The sequence below is a fragment of the Poecile atricapillus genome, chromosome 5, assembly GCF_030490865.1.
Source record: "Poecile atricapillus isolate bPoeAtr1 chromosome 5, bPoeAtr1.hap1, whole genome shotgun sequence".
Taxonomy (NCBI): Eukaryota; Metazoa; Chordata; class Aves; order Passeriformes; family Paridae; genus Poecile; species Poecile atricapillus.
This window is the reverse complement of record NC_081253.1, coordinates 9,187,704-9,206,504: the sequence shown is the minus strand read 5'-3', so window position 1 is coordinate 9,206,504 and position 18,801 is coordinate 9,187,704. Positions and strand designations below refer to the sequence as shown.

Genomic DNA, 18,801 nt, shown 5'->3' with positions numbered 1-18,801 from the left:
GGAACTACCTTAACCCAGTAAGAGCTGATTCAGCACTTACTGGGTTAAGAGTTATCTTTATTAGTTTCTTTCTCATCTTAGGGCTTCTACCTTCCTTGTGGCCTGCAAATTCTGCATTCTTTGTCCCCACTATCAGTGGTAAATCATTCTTCGCAAGATTTGTTAACTTCCTCCTAAGTCTCAAATCACTGAAACATGTTGAGCCCTAAACCTTAACAAGGCATTTCTACTAACAAGCAATATGTTCTCCTGCCACCTGGACATCAGTTAGAGCTTACTTGCTAGCTACCCATTTATTGGATGGAATCTCCTTTCTTGTTGATTAAACTTGAAAGTGTACAAAGATCAAAAAGGTCTTTGTACAATAAAAAAGATTTATTCACCAAAGAACATGGTTCCTGTTAGAAGTTTTTTTTTTCATCATTGCTGCCAGAGGAACAAGATCAGGGTGGAATAAGTTGTGTCAGGGGAGATTTAGGTTGGCTATCAGGAAAAAGTTCTTCACTCAGAGGGTGGTTGTGCACTGGCTTCCTAGTAAAGTGGTCATAGCACCAAGCCTGACAGCATTCAAAAAGCATTTGGACAATGCTCTCAGGCACCTGGTGTGACTCGTGGGGATGTGCTATGCAGAGCCAGAAGCTGGACTTGATGATCCTTGTGGATCCCTTTCAATTCAGGCTGTTCAATAATTCTTGGTCCCTTTGTATGCTCCTGCCTCTGGCCTTTGCCTGTTAGAATAAACCCATTTGGAAAAGCAGCTTCTGTCACTCAGGACCTGCACAAAGCCCAGGGTGACAGAATTCTGCTCCAGGCTTGATGTCCTAGGCACCTGTAATGCAAGCACTGATGAAAAAACACCTTGGTGTCCTCCCTTGGTGCTGGGGAAGCTGAGACCTGATGCAGTAGGGGCTCCTGGAGAGAATGGTCACACCCATCAGCAGCAATGAAGCACCTGGAGCCATCTCCTCTGGCTCCTGGCATGCTGATGAACCACTGGCCACAGTATTTGTTACGGGCATTATTCACTGTACAACCAAAACTTATTTTGGCCCCATTCCAGAACCCTGATTTTCAGCTCAAGGTTAAACTGATTTCAACACACTTGATTTCAACAGTCAGCAATTTTCAGTGGTTAGAAAACTGACACAGTAAAAAGCAAAATAATCCAAAGGGAGCGGTTCTAGCGCTGTCACAGAAGGAATGATGGGATGGGTGCAAATGCACCGCCTGAGGTTTATGGCTCTACTGAGACACTTGCAGATTCATATTATTTCACACCACCTTTCCTAGAAAAGGTGTCCTTTGGCCACAGTTACCCTACAGTGCTCATACAGCCACACCAACCTATGGTAAAACTTTAACTTAACAGTAAACTAACTAACTATGGAAAGAAGGCATTGGAAGATTTTTTTTCTTAATCATACCACCAAGTAATTCAAACCCAATACATTGAGAGGAGACAAGGGCTTTTCAAAATTGGGGGTGCTGTATTAAAAACAAGTCAATCCCTACCTGTAATGTCAAGTTCATTGAAGTTCATTGGTTAAAAAACAATGTTAAATGTTCAAACAGGTTTAGATGAACACAAGCCATTAAGTACAACTGGTTCATTTATTGAAAACTGCTCTAACATAATTCGTTATGAGATTGTCACAGAGTGTAAGAAGGCATCAGAAATGCCACACTGAACAGTCCATGGCTGCATTATCCCTTCCAATTCCCCACCAGCAATTAGGAAGGCCCTAAGGCTGTGTGGAAAGGCTGATACAGTACAAAGGCTCTCTATGGAATCTAAAAGAGGATTGCAGTACAATATTGTGTTCGAGTGTTAATACATTCAGCTGCTCCAAGTGTAAACAAGCTTCAGGGGGATCAGAAATTGCCACAGATTGCTTAAATCAAGACTATTTAATTTGACACAATTCCTTATTATTTTTGTTGTGTGTTTTGTTACAGGTGTTTCCATCGTAAAACTCCATAAAGGCTGAAAGACATGCAGTTGTGGCTGCAATCAAAACACTTACTTAGTGAAAGTGATAAGGTATTCTGGGTAAGCTTGAATATCATTAAAAATAATGAACATGGATGGCTGGCGCACGTTATCAGTTGAACTATCAAACAGATCTACAGAGTTGCTCATATTTTTTTGTGCTGGAGTAATTGATCCTTTTCTCCCCAGAGAATATTCTCCAACAAGGACTCGGGCCAAGTACATGTACTTCCTCCCATTCACATCTGGTTTGGAGTAAAGGTCGTGGGCGGAATAGCTGGCGTTAACAGCAAAGTATGTTCCGTTTCCGAAGTTTGCGGCTGTAGTCAGAAAAGCAAAGGTTTGTGAGTGTTTCAATAGCAGCAATTCCTTATCTGCCACCTTCAGAGCCTGTGAATCTCTGGACAACTCTGCTTTTTATTTGCAATAAGAAGACAAAACAAAATAAATAATTCTGCATACAAGGTAGGGCTATACATGGCATGGCAAATCAGTCCTAGCCCTATACAGGAGAACGGAAGTTGTTTTGAAAGTTACATTACCATGCATTCCAGCATAGCTCCGGTTAAATCCATAGTTGTTAATAAAGTTTAATGACTCCTGACTCGTCCCATGAAACAGAAGCCTCTCATTATTTCTGCCACCATTTTTTTTATCCATTTCACACTTTTTTATTTGGTAGTTTTTCCAGAGATATAGGTTCTGTACCCTCTCAATCTGTGAGGTTTGAAAGTAAGACAGAAAGAAATCAAGTGGGTAGGTTTATGTCACAAAAAATTAGCATATCAATCATTCAATCTGCTTCCAAGATTACCATCTAGCTCCAATGCATATATACCAGATGATTAAATAAATAAGTTAGTCAGATCCTTCCACACTTTGGCATGGCAGATAGCAGAACCCAGCCCAAACCACGAGACAAACACTTCCTGGGAAACAATACAGGAGCTTTTCACAGGTTTCCAGGCCATAGATGCCTCCTGAGCCTGCACAGTACACATGGGTTATGTGGGCAAAGCAGTGCTCTGCTACAGCAAAAAAACATTCCAAGGAAGAGCACTCTCCCCTGGAGTTGAAGAAGTGACTGCTTAAGAGCTGCAATACTGCAACTGCAACATTAAACTGATTAAAGCTGAATAAAGTTAGTGACAGCCAGAAAGACTTGTCCAACTTTAGAAATCCCAGGGGAATTTCTTTTTCTGTTGCTATCAGTATCCTTCATCACTTGCCATCAAGTTATTTATGCTCAGAAAAGATTACCTGCTTTTACCTTTTCAATTTTGAATAACTGACAGGTCTGCAGAAACCTTTCTTGCACATCTTTATACTCTGTTGAGTCTGGTTTTAGTTCCACTATTTTGAGTCGCTCATTTTCCATATGGTCCCACATCAGAGGGAACACTGTTGACTTTTGATCTGCAGAATACAATCAATCATACTCAACCAAATCCACTGCTTAAAATGAAACATGACCTGCTACAAATGCTTCTAGAAATCCATACATCTTGCTTATGGATGACTCAGAAAGAGGTATCTCCTTGTATTGTAAAGGACCAGTAGTAAATAGAAGAGGGCACAGCTCAAGAAGAGAAGGAGCTGAGATCTAGAATGACAATTGCTACAAGAAAATTATTGCTAGTCAGCCTGTTAAGAACATCAGAATGCATTACTCTCTTCTCAAAGTATTTTAAATAGCTGCTAAGTTCTTTTATTTCCCAATTTGGCTCCTTTCTACATTCTCCAGAAAAGCATCTGCACAAAGCTCCTAACATATAATTTAAATATTCTCATCATTCCCTTCTCCTTTCTCTTACTGGATGCAACCAGGTTTTCACATGGAAGATCAGTCTGTCAAGATGCTTTTACTCACCTTCAGATTTGTCAATCCGTATAATGGATATCTGTCTTCCTTGGGCATCCACAGCAGTCTTACGTTCCATATCCACTGTGTATATTTCCTCACCAATGGTGACTTCAGTAGTTTTCTGCTTTCCCTTGTAAGCATTTTCCAACTCTGCATTTGTGAGACTGTTGAAGGGCACATAAGAATCTTTTTCAAAATATTTCCATTCAACTGAATCTTGTAAAAGTTTTGCCTGGACCTCTTTAGCAGCTTTTACCCTGAGGATCATTTTATGAACAGCTAAAGAAGCCAGGCAGACATCTTTTGTAACCCCTGAAATTTCAATACAGGTACTCTTCAAATCAAGAACAATTTTTAATTTCTTTTGTAGGTCATCTAGTTCTTCACTCTCTTCTTCACCAAAATGAGAGATAGATTCATCTACAATTTCTGTTTGAGATTGTTCTCTTGAAATTGCACTTCTCAGCCACTTTTCAGCTTCTTCCACTTCTTTTTCATTTTCACCACAAATCTGCACAACAGCCTGATCAATTTTCTTTTCCAAAACCACTTTGGTTTTTTCCTTTGGGGAATGTTTCTCAGAGCTCCAGAGTGCTACATTGAAATACATAAATATTGTCATTAATATTATTCTTTATCAGCTGGTGCTAAACAGATTGATCTATAACCTGTACTTAAGTGATGTCTACTTACATCTACCCACGTGATATGCCTTGGAAAACAAAGATTTGATTCGTGTTGCAGCAGACTTTTCTCTTTTCTGCATGCTTGCTTGGAACACACTCATCAGATGTGGCTGAAAGATGACAACTTTAATCATTTTCACAGATGATGCTGTATTCCTTTTTGCAAAGTCAGTTACTGCATCTATCATGTTGTCAGCTACCTCAGCTGGATTGCGGCGTGCCTCTCCTGAAAAAAGTTGCAGATATTTTGCTCTAGAAAGTGTTAGTAACTGTTACAGATGATTAAAACATCTTTAAAAGAACAGCTATGAACATACCCACAATCACCTGGATTACAAACAGGTTGAGAACAACATCAGGCTGGCAATTAAGAAAGGTTTCTATTTATCAGGAAAAGAAAGTTGAGGACCACCTTTCCAGCAAGGGAAAAATGGAAGTTTCCTTTCGTTGGCTTGGCAACCAGTCAGGTTATGATGTAGATGATATGGCTTGGGTAACTAATAGGCCACAGGCCTGCTGCTCAGTGGCCCACTAGTCCATTCCTTGCTCAAAATACGAGCCTAGTTTTATTCACGCAAGAGATTTCCACATGCATGTGGTGCAGTTCTGGATTCTCCAATTCCAGGGATTTCTACCAAACTAACTGAAAATAACAAGAGAAGAAAAAGGGACAGTCTGGGCTTTTTGACAGGTTCATGTTCCATCGTTATCAACACTACTTGTGCAGCTGCTGGCCAGAGCTCCATCATCTACTGATCTCAGCAATGGAAAAGCAGATCCCTGGCTATTCTCTGATGAGCTGCCCACACATACCAGGCTGCACATCCTTCAGCAAGCAGACTTACCTTTCAATCCCTGTTAGCAAGGAAGTGCTGGCTCTAGAAAACTCATGCTCTTTATGTACTAGATGCAGAGACGATTTCTAGCTTTCATAAGCCTCTAATAACATTTTTAAAGACTGCATATTTCCAAATATATTTTCACCAAATAATAACCTCTCCAGCTAAATCAAACTCATCACTTGAGCCCTGAGATCAGCTGAATCACATGCACTAAACCCTTTTCAGAAAAGGGAGGCACAGACCTGTTCCAATTGCTGGGAAGGTGACAGAGGTATACTTCTGCAGTTCACACTCCTGGAGCACCTGGGAAACCAGGGACCTGATATCATCTCGGTAAACAAAATGAATTATTTTTTTGCATGGCAGATTTCCTGAATGGGTGATGATATAGTTGTTGCCAGTTTGCTGGGCTGAAATGTAAGTAGGAGAAAATAATCAACAATTATCCTCAATATAGATGTGTACTAGTCCTCATTAGGAAACAAGAAATGGTGACAAATACTGCCCAGGATAAGCTTTGTGTCTCCTTCCACAAAGCAAGCAACCCCATCGCTCAATTTTCACTTCCAAGGCACAAGAACTCAATTTAGTTTTGTAAAATATTTGCCTCCTTTGGCAAATAAATTTAGTGGGTGCCTTTATTTGTCAGGTTTGCTCAGTAAACTTGTAGAACTTCATGCAGACTGGCACTCTGTCTTCACACACACACACAAATAAGTATGCCATCTACCTGCAGGCCACCTAGCCCAAATTACTCTCTTGGCCTGTTCAAGAGCTTGTTCACCTTGGATCTCTTCCACATAATTCTTTTCCTTTGATTGGTCTTCCAAGCTGACTTCCAAACTGCATATTTCCCACTTGCCTTATTTTCTGGCATTTTAAAGCACATACTCATCCATCTTTACTCCTCTTTCATTATAGCTGCTGTCCAACAGCATTGGATTTGGCCTACAAATAAATGCCCCTTCTGAAGCAGGAACCCAGCTGAACACAGGAACACAACTGAAAGGCAGTCACCTAGAGGATGTGGTAGTGAGTTACTGGCTAGGTCAACAGGAAACATCTTCTCACTGAGAAATAACAAAGGGAGTTGCAGCTACACAGTTGTTTCCAGTGAGAGATGGTTTCTCTATTAACATTTTTGCCAGCGTCACCCCTTGCTCACGGCTCTGTTTGATGTTGATTTGTTTTTTATCATGGAAACCTTTACTGGAATAACTAATAGATTTGGATCTTTATGTATGCTTAGAAGCTGTCTCCTTTTTGAAGATTTTTCTTCCCCTTCCCTTATTAGATGTTTTACAAATACCACATTTAACTGATTAAAAACTATTTGCTGTAACACAGTGCATAATAAAGATGGAACTACAGTAGTCAGTACTGAGTAAGTATTCCAAGAGATTCCCTGGTATGGATTAACACCTTTGGAAAGGTCAGAAATGTTGTACTATACCTAGTATACCACATTCATTTTCCACTGCTTTTCCAGCAGCACTCAGGATTGCTCTGGAGACACCTTAAAAGAAAAGACCAACATGAATCCACTGTTACTGTTCTTAAAGTCACATCTGAGGCAGAACTGTATGCCTTATCACATCTAAAATATCTCGATTCTGATAACATTACAGATTATAAATGAAAAACACTGCAACCAAAATTTTAGCCTTATATGCTTTTCAATTCAAATTGATGTTTTGAGTACCTGACAAGTTTCACTAAGGTCAAAACCTCACTGAGGTTTGTCTCCTCCTTTTGTCTGAGAGGTGTTCTATAAAAAGATTATATATATATAAAAAATATTGGTTTTCTTCTCTGCAAGGGAGTCTTAAACATGCTGTCCTATAACATAGATTAACAAGTGAATAAAGTTTCAGACACTTTCTCATTGAAATTTTGTACCCTAGGAAGCAAAACAGAAACTAAATTGTGAAACAAACAAAAGGCTTTAAAGCACTGAAGAAAAATACTTGCTCCTCTTCTTTCCCAGCCCTTCCAAGCACACATACTTCCTTCCCACATAATATCAATTAAAATACCTGTTTTGAGGTTGAAGGTTTGGTTTGTTATGTTTACAATGGCATCTCCCTCCTCCTTGGTAATATCACCTTCTGCCACCCGGAACACAATGGAGCCAATTGTTATTTCAGGCACATTGTGTGCTGAGGTTGAAGAAATAGCAGTAAAAGCTGCAGGGAAAGAAATACAGACCCTGAGCAGAAGGAAGTGATGATGTAAAAGATAAGGGACTTTTTCTTGGTTACAACACCTACAGAGATCACAGTCTGGGTACAGACTCAGCCTGTGAAAAGGACTGTCTGCCATGCTAACTGAAAATCATTCCTTCTCACAGGAGTCTGTACTCAACCTGCACTCATTTCCATCATTTCTGTCATGGCAGGATGGCAGGGAAAATGTATTTTGCTGCACATCTGGTATGCAGACACTACTTAGTGACATTTTATTATTGCAAAACTCAAATGTGAGAGAGAAACAAACTTTCTAAGTTTCACTCTTTTGCTTCTGTGTCTCACAGAGTTTCCAGGCAGGCTCTCTATTTCTTGAAAAGGTGTAACTTTTTATCCATGTGTTATTTGTAAAATCGTAATTAAGTTTTCAACATGTAAGTCATTTTTCTACAGGCTGCAGTTCCATTAAGATGGATAATACCGAAGACTTTTCAGTTTGGTTTTGCTATTCATCTGAATACATAAAAAAATTTAAGAGTAGTTCAAAGAGAGCACTTTAACACACATAACCACGATCTCACCTGCCTTCCCAGGATAGAGAAAGACTTGTTCACAGTTTAATCTACTGCTGCAGCAATAAAAGTAAAAGCACTGCTTATGCCCTTGAGACCTAATAGCTTCTGCTGTTCCAATTTGCAGGGGCACTACCCAGATAAGGAATCACAGGAACACTTGTTTTCTTAGCATCTCTATCACTATTTCAGACATAACAGACACTCTGCCTGAAAATATTGTCTTTACAGCAGCCACTCAGACTTTGGGAATGACATGCTCACCAAGCAAGTACCTAAATATCCATAATGAATGCATTCCTTAGAATACTTGAAAAAAATAAAAAAAATCAGTAGGCACACAGCTTCTGTGAATAAACCTTACCTGTGCTTTGGCTAGTGTCATTTGGAGAAGGCTTCTGCACTTTAACAGCTACAGACCTGTTTTCAAGTTCATCTGAAAATTCCTAGAGAATGAAATTACAATCAACCCCTGTAGAAGTCTTTACACAGCCAAAATAAAGGTTTGAAAAGCAAAGCTAAAAACATTTAGAAAGAGCTAAATGCAAACTACTTAACGTTATCTGCCACAATGCTGATGGCAAGTCCTGACAGATGTTGTTCCCATAGAGCAAGGCTACTCAGTGTGAGCAACACACAGAATCAAAAATAACTGAGTTAAAGCCCCAGTTACCATTCCACAGGGATACAGCAGCAGAAGGCATCCTTACAGTGAGTGAGTACTTCACACTAACTCAGCTCTTACAGGTAATGCCACCCTTCTCTATGCACAACAGTTCAGGCTTTGATGCAGCAGCCTTCAAGTTTAGCCTTTCAAAATGTATTAGCTCTTGCACAAAGTACAGAAGGCAACAGATGTAGAAACACTTATCTGGACATGAATTCACAGTGTGACGACTCTCCTTTGGAGTGAAATGAGTAACCTGAGTGTGGATATAGAAAATTTATGCTAATGGGACAATGAAGAGAGGGAGATGGAGAATACTTGTGTGTTTCTACTGGAGAAGTTTACCAGCACAACAATCCTAGCACAATGATTCCTCCTAAAAGGACACCAGCACTCCATTAAAAGCACAGCTTTTTTCCAAGGTTGCAGGCACTGAAGCAGGAGTTACAGCAAACTTGTCTGACCTATAGACTGAAGAATTAGGTGAGTTCATGAGATAAAGAGTAATTACACTTTTGTATGTATTATTCCCAGGAAACAAAAAAGGATAGGAAGGGAGCAGGACTGCACTTGATATGTGGGTGACCAAGGGAGGTAGAATGAAAAAGAGAACATTCAGTATAGATGAAAGTTAGCAAACCTTTTCTTTAGTATAAGAACAAGCACCTTGCGGAGTCTTCGAAGATCATCAGATAGCCAAGTATGATGAGACAGACTCAGATACACCATACTGTAATACAGGAAACCACAGTAACTCACCTGAATATTAGCTGTGTCTTTTGTGTGCAACAGAAAGTAAACTTCTTCAAGAGAATTGACTCTGTTTTTACTACTGAATTCAAACACTTTGTCAAACAATAATTTAGCAACAACAGATCTTGGAAATTCTAAATTCCCTGTTCCAATTGCTGGAAAAGTGATTGATTTCAAAGACAATTCTTCAGCAATCTCCAGGCATTTTGTGATTATGTCACCCAAGACCTGTAAAGCACAATTATTTTTTCAGTTACTGGAGGTTTTTCCAGTATGTGTAATAAAACATTTTCCCTTTCAGCTATCTTGGTATTAAAATACAATAAATTCCACACACAACGAATTCACATGGAATTTATAAGTCAACAAGGGATCGGCCCACAGTTAAAAAAGAACGAGTCAAACTCTCATCTTCTCTGACACTGTCCCCCATTTCAAAGGAAAAGTGGCATTAAACACACTATAAATCCCACAAAAATTTAGGCAAATAAAAACCCTTTTACCTTTGAAGGAGTGTTTTTCTGGGACCACATAGGTACCACAGCATGAAGCACAACACTGCAAGCCAGATTGTAACCTTTAGTTTTCAACACAGATCCTTCCTCAGGTGTTCTTCCTCCACCTTCTTTTTTCAATTCTATCTGAAGCATTGGCCCTGCCTTGCTTAGCAAAGCTTTACCAAGAGGCCCTTTGTCAAGCTGGAGATCTTTGCCAACACTGACAACAACAATGGATGTCTGAAAAACACACAAGCAAAAACTCTAGCTTGTAAGTATCAAATTTAAATTTTGCATTGGATAATCAAATACAGTCTGTCTGATAGTTTACAAGGTAAATTTTCAGACAGCAACCAGAGCAAACAACGTTTTGGAATTAACCAGAAAGTATGCTCAATTCTAATATCATGAGCCTGCCCAAAGAAACACAAAACTGAGTTAACAGTGACATTAATTTCAGCCTAATGGGAGAAATATAACAATTCCGCATTCCTCATTTATTCGTTCTACCTCCATTTGAAAAACATTTGTGCAAGTTTGCTCTCAGATGAGAGAGACTTGCAGACCAAAATCTGAGTTCACTGAGGTAGGCAGGGCCTCCCATGGCTGGTTTAGGGGGACAAGCAGATGCTGAAGACAAACAGGACTGGGGATAATCTAAGGAGGAAGAAGTGAGAAAAGCAATAACTTCTGAATGAGAGAAATACAAAGGGCACTGAACATTGTGTCAAACCCTGTATTTAGCTACTCAGGAAGGGCCCCTATATACATTTTAACATATATTCTGCCCTGGCCAACTGGAGGAGCTGCATGCACAAGCTTTGGGAGGCATCCACTCCTCAGAGGTTCTGCAGACCATTACAGGAAGGGTCCTGGATGCAGTTGCTTCCAGTATTGGTGATCCCAGTAACAGAATCCCAGCTAACAGAAATTCAGTGCAGGAGACAACTGGGAATCAATTAATGTCACTGGTTCTCCACAGAAAGTGCAATACCAGCTGCATGTTTCATGCCAGCGCTCACCAATGATATTGGTATCGTGTTGGTTAGTTTTTAAAACAGACACAAAAGAACCCATTTGATATTTCAATATGAATTAATTTAGAACACTTACTGTAGCATCTTCAATGCTTCCTGTTTGCAGCACGATGTTAAGGCCTTCCTGAGTTGTTATGAAAGGGAAGTTCTTAACATGCTGAAAAGCTTTCCTCTGCCTAGGTTGAGGAACTGTACTGATATGATGCAGTGATGTGTAGGAAGGTGGAGAATCTGAAAACACTTCTCTAAATGCCTTGCTGAAAGCTTCAATGTTATCCTGTGCCAAACCCACAAGATGAACCTCCTTCAAGCTGCTGCTCCCCTTGGATTGTTCCAAGGTCTCCTTGATGGAGGATACAATCAAATAAGTACACAGTTTCAGTGGGAAGCCAAAAATCCCTCCACTTATAGCAGGCAGAGCAATAGAACGATGCTTGTGTGTTTCAGCTACTTTTAAACAATTTTTCACTGTCTTCCTCAACAAGTTCATGCACATTTCTGATTTCTCCTTGCTCCACCTGGGCCCAACAGCGTGAATGACGTTCTTGCAGGGCAGTTTCCCGGCGTGTGTGATCACTGCGTCACCAGGGTGCAAATTCCCGAGCTTCCACACCAGCTCATCGCACTCCTCTTGCAGTGCTGGGCCAGCTGCTCTTGACAGGGCATCAGCAAGGCCACCAATGTGTTTTAGGTCTTCATTAGATGCATTCACCACAACATCAACAGGGTGAGTGCACAAGTCAGCTTTATAAAGCGCTATTACAGTTTCACCCATAGTCACCTGCATATAGAGCTTGCCTCTGCTACTACGTTCTTTCTGTTCTTCCAGCTGCTCTTCTGGCTCCTCTTCCAGTAGGACTAAACTCTTGAACACATGTTTTACATGGGGGGCCAAAAAGTGTGCTTGCTCTTTTATATATGCCTTAGCTCCTGGCAAGTCAATTACCATACGCTGAAAATGCAGGCCAGACAGAATTCCCTCAACTAAGCTGACTCCCTCCAGCACTTTTGTCTTTGGCCCACTCAAGGATATAACTCCACAGTTTTTCTGTGTGCTAAAGCTAACTTTCACACATTTTTTTTCTAAGGCAGCCCAATCATCGACCTTCTCTTTCTCAAAAAACTTTATGACTGCCATCGGTTTTCCTTCAATGACCCTTTGCACCTGCCTGTTTTCATCTATAAAGTTGGAAAGTTTCTCAAAGGCTTTTGCTACTGCTTCAGAAAAACCAGCAATCATGATCTGAGTCTCTGCCTGAGTGACTGCTACAGCTCCATTACAGCAGTTTTCCTTGGCTAGCATCTGCCATTCCTTCTTCAGGAGGACTGACTCATCCTCCAAAGTAATACTTTTGTGGTCCAGTTCTTTCTTTATTTCTTCCTCTGCTTTTAGAAGATCTTCAGGAGCACTCCCCTTCAGGATGATCTCTCCTACACCAAGCTCATAAAAGGCACAAATTTGTTTTGATATAAACAGGCTCTGTGACAGAGTTTCATTATCAATATGCTCTAAAAACTGAAAAATGTAAGGGTGAATATTAATTGTTTTCTTTGCCATTTTGTGTACATAATCAATAATTTCTCCTTTTACTTTATAAACTTCCTCAGGCAGTCCAGATAGGTTAATGCTCTTCTGAAAATAATCATAGGTCATTTTCAAGTCTGGGAACTCTGTATGAAATTTTTCTTCAAGACCAGATATCTGTAAAATTCCATATTCCCCTGGACTCACTGTATCGACTTTCAGTTCAGTTCTTTGTTTTTTTCTTTCAATTTCTCTGGTGGCCTTTTCAATCAGAAGCTTCAGCTCTTGTTCAACCTCCTTCACAACTTCTTTTTCCCCTACTAGAACATGTAAATCCTCGGAAATATGTGGAATCATCAGAACTTCATCATGGGGAAAGTTGTTGCTAATGGCTTCCCACACCTCTGTGCTTACTGGACATGGAAGTGCTTTGTATTTTGATATGCTGTGTGAAAATGCTGTGGAAACCTTTTCTTTCCATGCCTTGGCCAATTGAGATACTGATCTCTTTCGCTTTGAAAAAATAGCTGAGGGTTGCAAAGTAATTTTTGGATCTGCACAGAGAGCATCAGGCCACATTGGCACACAATTACACTTTGCCATTTCATGATCTATTGCCTCAATTAAGCTACTATTTCTTTGCAAATAATTCCAGATATAGGGATCCAGAGGCAAGGTAATTGGATCTAGCTTCTTTATCTGTGGCCCTTCCTTTCCATATAGAGCCGTTTCCAGTGAGGTGTAGTAAGGATAGACAAAGATTGGTGTTTTGTTGAGTGAATGCTTCTTTGCCAGGATATTTGCTACATCTAAAACAAACAAACAGCCCCCAAAGTTATTAATGTCAGCACTTAAGACCTCTTTTGTTTTGACTTTTTTTCATTGTTTGGGGGTTTTAAAACTGTATTTTCTATATAATAATGTTAGTTATTTTTAAGAACATTTTTAGATTACTTTCCTCCCCTTCCCAGACAGAAATAATTCCAGATTTTTGAAGATTTATTTTAAATCCCAGAAGCTAAGTTGAAGAGAGATGGTCAAGCACAACAGCATCCACCTCTGGGAGGAGATGTGCATAATCTCCTCCCCTACTTCTCTTATATGCTATACTTGAAGTGCCCAGCTCCACAGTTGTTTGGGCTATTACTCAGCAGTTCAAACCACAGCCCCTCTGTTTTCCCCCAAAAGACCATCTCTTTCCTTCAACCCCCCTTCATTTCTCCCCTTCACTGCAATGCCTCCAGCTTCTCCCTTGTCCTACACCTCTCACAGTCACTCATCTTTCTGCCACTGAGTGGACAACCCATAGCACCTGCTCTGGGCCAAAACGCTGCCCAAGAAATTGTCCTGAGATGTGTCAGATGGGACAAGTTGCCATGGGCAGCTGGTGGTCAAGATGGCAGATGGGGGAAGTCCCCTGTGCCTGCAGGGCTGTGCACTCTCCACGGAACTCAAACTGCAACCTGAACTCTGTAAGGATCAAGGCCTGGGTGAAATAAACTGTCTAGAAAATGAAAAAATTCTATGCCTTATGCCCAGCTGGTCCAAAACTGAAGCCTGCACTCCAGTTAGCACGAGACCTGTGGGCAAAGCCCTGCCGTTTTACAAGGGCAAAGGACGCATTTCTCTAGAAAATCCATGTTTTGGTCATTAAGTGATAGGTTCTCAAAGAAATAAGGGCTCTGCATTTCTGCATTACCTTTTTGGTTACCAAATGTAATGATAGCTGCTTCTTCATCAGGCAGCTGTTGAACATCCACCCTTTGCGCACCTCCGTATTTCTCATTTTCAAAGTAGACAGTTATATAGTCACTGGGGGTGTTGGATGGTATATTTTCAGCCCGAACACATTTTGTTTGCTCAAGGCACCGTGCAGTGATGTTTTGTTTCCTTGCTCTGTGGTTTTGATTAATCTTTTCAACAAATTCCTCTGCATCTAGAAAGAGAAAGGAGAAGAAAAAAGAAAAGATCAAACTTAGAACTTGTTTTTCTACCATGATGTTAGCAGACTATCACTGTGTGCACTGATCAAAGCAATGAATTACAAAATCAGCTCAGAGCTGCCCACAAAGCTACTTCTTTCCACATATTCAGTATCTTAATATTCCCCTCATGGCTGATCACAACTGTTGACTACAATGACCGCAGCCAGAATTTGCAACTAGTTTTGCTACTGACTGTCACTGTCTTTAACCCCAGCAGAAAACAAGATCAGGTTCATTTTTGGGTTATGGCTTTGTACACAACTAATAAGACACAAGTTAACGGTTCAAATTCTCTCTCACATAAAATTCAAATTTTATGATAAATACATTGTCATTTTGGCTATTTCCCCCCTGTTATCCTCACAGTAAAAGACAGTCAAACCACTTTTCCATCTGTCAAGCAAAAATAATTAAATTTCTTAAAGATCTACTTATTTCCTAAAGGCTACACCAAAAATTTAGGACAGGAGCATGACTTGAGAGAAAAATAATTTCTAAGGCAGAAAACCTACACCTTCTCTGAAAGACAGCATTTTGCAATGACAGCTTTTACCATTGATCTGCTCTCAGACCAAGTACATCCTTCATTGCTTGTTTTAAGTTACAGTTTGGTTTTAGTCCTATCTGCTATGTTTACTACCAAGCCAGAGTTAGCTCTAACTTGCACTGGCCTATATACCTCACAGATAAATGTTATGGCATTAACTTTAGGAGAGTAAATCCTCCTTTAAAAGGACACAATATCATATCAAACCTTAAGAATATGAAAGAAAATACTTCCAGCTTAATCTCACTCACACACATGCACAAAAACGTGTAGCTAATAAGAAAGAGCTTCAACTCCTTCTTACCAATATTTCTAGTAAAAGTAACTACAGCAGCACATAACTCAGGTATCATTTCCACACTGAAGTCACCGTCATCCTCTGACAATCCGCTCACATTCTCTACCAGCAAAATTAACATGCAATCTGTTGTTGTCTCCTTCACATTTTCCAGCACAACTGCGGTGGGAAGCAGCGAGCCTTCAGAGTTCTCCACTTGGCATGACTCCTGGGAAGTCTCCACTTGCCACGGCTTCACAACCAGATCAATTTTACTCAAGTGATGCTTTCTTTGCAAAACTTCTTGGGCATCTAGTCCCACAGAAAAACAGAGATGTCACAGCAGAGTAGTGTGCTAAACAATAGCAATAGTACACCATTTCTGCTTGAAGCAATGCCCACAAAGAGATCTTGCACCAGCAAAGGCCTATTTTAAAAGGGAGCTTAAGCAGTATAACACCCATAACCTACCTTGCTCATCCTGAAAGGTGATGATCACTTGCTGATCTTTTTTGACAAAGGACTCGATGACCCCCCCACCAGACTTCCTTTTATTTTCAAAGTACATTTCCAAAATCTCATCTTCTATTTCCTCCCCAAAGGCAGTAGTTACTACTATAGCAGAATTCCTAGAGGTTGCCTTCTCTGTGTCCAGTTTCTCACATGATTCTGAAATAAAAGATCACACCCTAATGCCTTAGGCAAAAGTTAAGAAAAAAAACCAAGCTTCCTATCTTCCAAGCTTTCACAACACTTTTTGTTCAGATCATACTTAAGGTCAGGGAAAAGAACAGGGTAAGAATCTGAAACAAGTTAAGCATATCACTAGTGGGAGTTGCCATATCAACACAAAGGGAGGAAATGCTTCAGTTCATCATCAGGCAAGGACAGCAGAAATAAAAGATACAAAAGCTTCTTCACAAACACACAATGAGGGGAACTAGTGCTGCCCATTCACAGTTCCAGACATTGCTGTGGGTCACCTGGGGTATGTATCTGCTGTCTGCCATGGCTAATCAGGTGTACCTGGGGTACACAGCTCCTGATGCTCTGGCACAGGATTGCCCCATCAAGGCTGGCAGCAGCTGGGAAGGTCTGGGTAGGGGCAGCCTTAGCCAGGACAAAGGCCAGCATCCACTGCTGTCCCCTAAGGAACTGACCTGTCTGAGGTAGCCAGTGAAGGGGGGCTCTAAAGGGACTCACAGAAAGGAAAAAAATACATTTATTTATTTTAGTCTGGGATCACAATTCCTACACTATGTTAGACAAACAACACAAGCCACGAGTGTGACCAGGGCACTGCTGCAGCAGAAAGATCCAAAAAACCAAAGAAGCAATACAATGGTCACCACTGGGTAAGTTACACACTTACCTATCTTCTCCCGCTGAGTAAACACAGGAGTTTTCTTATTCTGGAGGATGGGAAGAGATACCTGGGATTCATTAACTAGAGATAAATGACAATGGTTTCTCAGTTGCTGGGTACTTGAATTAAGTTTCATTTAACACTGTCAGAATCATAGCCTTCCATTGATTCCTCTTTTTAAACTATATGTTGAATTGATTACAGAAACACTCTGAGCTCAAGAAGCCTTGGGCATAATGTCAGAACACAGTCATGCTGCATGAACCACCATAAGTAGTCCTGCCATGGTCCTACCATGGTCCTACCTGGTCCTGCCAGGCACTACAGCACTTTCCTCACACAAAAGCTGCAGTAAACATAAGTAGTGATGAGGACATCTGTGTTTAGGAGGAAAGCACCTTTGAAAACTGGGACCTCTGGAAGAGCCTCTGTTAGGATGTGTTTGATTCAGCATGACTGCTCAACTCCCTAGTTTAGAACACGAGGAAATGCAGCTACATTAGAAAACAAAAGACTTGGTCAGATTGAACAAACTGCTTTTCCAGTCTGTGCCCTCAGCCCTCACCTGCACAATCACCCCACTATGCACAAGCAGGTACTTTGAAGCAGAGCTCAGTGAGCTGCATGTGTATTAGCCCTGTATATATGGATTGCTGATATGTACTACCGGTATCAATATATGATACTATATATGTACTGATAGCTACATATTGATTAGCTGTGTATGTGTATGTATTGATTAGTCCTATGTGTGTGTATTGATTGTGCAGTGTATGTGTGTGTATTGATTAGCTGTGTGTGTATGTATGTGTGTGTGCATGTGTGTGCGTGTGTATTAGCCGTGATAGCGTGGTTGGTCTGTCCGGTGCCTGGGATTTGGCTCGGGGGCTGTACCTTAGGAATTACATCATGTTTGGGATTCGGGAAGTTAAGGGGAGCGCTGGGAGGAGAATCAAAGCCCTGCAGCGCCGTTCACCCGGCCCGGGCAAGCAAGCGGCTCCGCCTGCTTCCCCATCCCCGCTCCTCCGCAGGGCTCCCCGGCCGGTGCCTCGCCAGCCCCGGAGCCCCCCGCAGCTCCTGCCGCAGCTGCTACCTGGCGCCTCGGTCCCGCCGGCCGGTCCCGTCTCCTGCAAGGAACGAGAGGAGCACGGTCACCCGCGGTCCCTCCCGGCCCGGCCGGACCCGTGCCCACCTCACCCGCGCCCGCCTCACCTGCGCGGGGTCACCGTCCGCGGCCAGCGCGGTGACTTGCAGCGACAGCCGCTCTCCGGACCCCAACACGAGCTCGTGGAGCGGACGGCACAGCACTCGCTCCCTCACTGCCAACAGAACAGGCACCGGTCAGGGGATGCGGCCGCCCCCCGCCCGTCTGAGCCGCGGGCACCGCTATCAGCATCCGGCCCGGCCGCTCACCCTTGGGGCAGGCGAAGCAGACGAGGATGTGTCCGGTCCTGGTGTCGGTCCCGACCCGCAGCTCGCACTCGCCGCCGCCCGAGCGCTTCTGGCTCTGGAAGTAGCAGAGCAGCTTCTTCCTGAGCGCGGGCGGCGGCTCGGCGGGGCCCCAGTCCCCTCGCACCAGCAGCGGGAAGGCGCACGGACACTGCCCCTCCATGGCTGCCCCAAGGCTCCTCTTCCCGCCGCTTTCAGTTTCACTTCCCGGCGGCTTTTCCCGAGGTGCTCGGGGCTCCGCCCTGTGCCAGGAATAGTCCTCCCTCCTCCAGGCCCATCGGGACGGCAGGGAGCCCCGGGCCCCGCCACTCCTCCTCACGGGGGCAGGAGAGGCCTCTCAGCGTCCTCGGAGCGCGCCCGGGCTGCACTGTCCCTTGTGCCTCCACAGAGCCGAACAAGAACCAAGCGTCACAGTGTTTTCAGCCTCTGAACTTACAATGGCTAGCCATTGGCTAACACTCGCTCTTCCTGCCTTACCCTTTCAAATGAAGTCATGATGCAAAGTAAAATTACCATTTTCATCATTCTTTGCCAAACATGCTTCCACAACCGTGGAAG

The 18,801-nt window shown here is 42.2% G+C and overlaps 1 protein-coding gene across 2 annotated transcripts; it reads right to left on the bottom strand.

Annotated features, from left to right (window-relative positions):
* Nucleotides 1–1,598: 1,598 nt before the first annotated feature.
* LOC131579437 (protein mono-ADP-ribosyltransferase PARP14-like) lies at nucleotides 1,599–18,523 on the bottom strand. 2 transcript variants are annotated; one of them, XM_058839359.1, is made up of 19 exons: nucleotides 18,208–18,503; nucleotides 18,007–18,113; nucleotides 17,888–17,921; nucleotides 16,801–16,875; nucleotides 15,900–16,097; nucleotides 15,456–15,740; nucleotides 14,319–14,555; nucleotides 11,171–13,428; nucleotides 10,064–10,297; nucleotides 9,567–9,788; nucleotides 8,505–8,586; nucleotides 7,419–7,568; nucleotides 6,836–6,898; nucleotides 5,625–5,792; nucleotides 4,548–4,766; nucleotides 3,861–4,448; nucleotides 3,261–3,406; nucleotides 2,533–2,707; nucleotides 1,599–2,310 (listed from the first exon to the last, which is right to left on the bottom strand). In XM_058839359.1, the coding sequence occupies exons 1-19, from the start codon at nucleotides 18,404–18,406 to the stop codon at nucleotides 2,021–2,023; spliced, it is 5,730 nt and encodes a 1,909-aa protein (XP_058695342.1). In that variant the 5' UTR covers nucleotides 18,407–18,503; the 3' UTR covers nucleotides 1,599–2,020. The 2 variants fall into 2 exon arrangements, with proteins under 2 accessions (XP_058695342.1, XP_058695343.1); XM_058839360.1 differs by lacking the exon at nucleotides 1,599–2,310 and having other exon boundaries at nucleotides 2,588–2,707; nucleotides 3,251–3,406; nucleotides 18,208–18,523.
* Nucleotides 18,524–18,801: the final 278 nt, after the last annotated feature.